We start from the raw sequence: 320 nt of genomic DNA on the forward strand, positions 1-320 counted from the left end.
TGGCTGCATTTTGATTTATTTTTTATTTATTAAAACGACCAACAAAATAAAAATAAAATACATCAATACAAACAAAACACAATAAAATAAAATAAATAAAAAACAATAAAAAATAAAATAAAATAAAATAAAATAAAAAATAAAATAAAATAAAATAAAATAAAAATAAATAAAATAAAGACAAACCCTAAACTCACCTCAAGGCCCCCCAAGGTATGGGCCCCTCGCTGCTCTCCTTCCTTGCAGGGAAAACATTTTGCTGCTGCTGCTGCTGCTGCTGCTGCTGCTGCTGCTGTTGCTGCTGCTGCTGCTGCTGCTGC

General features: G+C 31.9%; 1 protein-coding gene across 1 annotated transcript in view; it reads right to left on the bottom strand.

Moving 5' to 3' along the window:
• Window positions 1-198: 198 nt before the first annotated feature.
• Window positions 199-320, bottom strand: part of EMH_0024960 (uncharacterized protein) — a gene marked incomplete at both ends in the record, with an annotated part of 12,942 nt that continues 12,820 nt past the window's right edge. Inside the window, one exon of the mRNA XM_013502377.1 lies at window positions 199-318. Within this exon, the coding sequence (XP_013357831.1) occupies window positions 199-318 (120 nt within the window). The remainder of the gene's footprint in view (window positions 319-320) is intronic.

The sequence above is a fragment of the Eimeria mitis genome, genomic scaffold (genome assembly GCF_000499745.2).
Source record: "Eimeria mitis Houghton genomic scaffold, Emh_scaff900, whole genome shotgun sequence".
NCBI classification, from domain to species: domain Eukaryota; phylum Apicomplexa; class Conoidasida; order Eucoccidiorida; family Eimeriidae; genus Eimeria; species Eimeria mitis.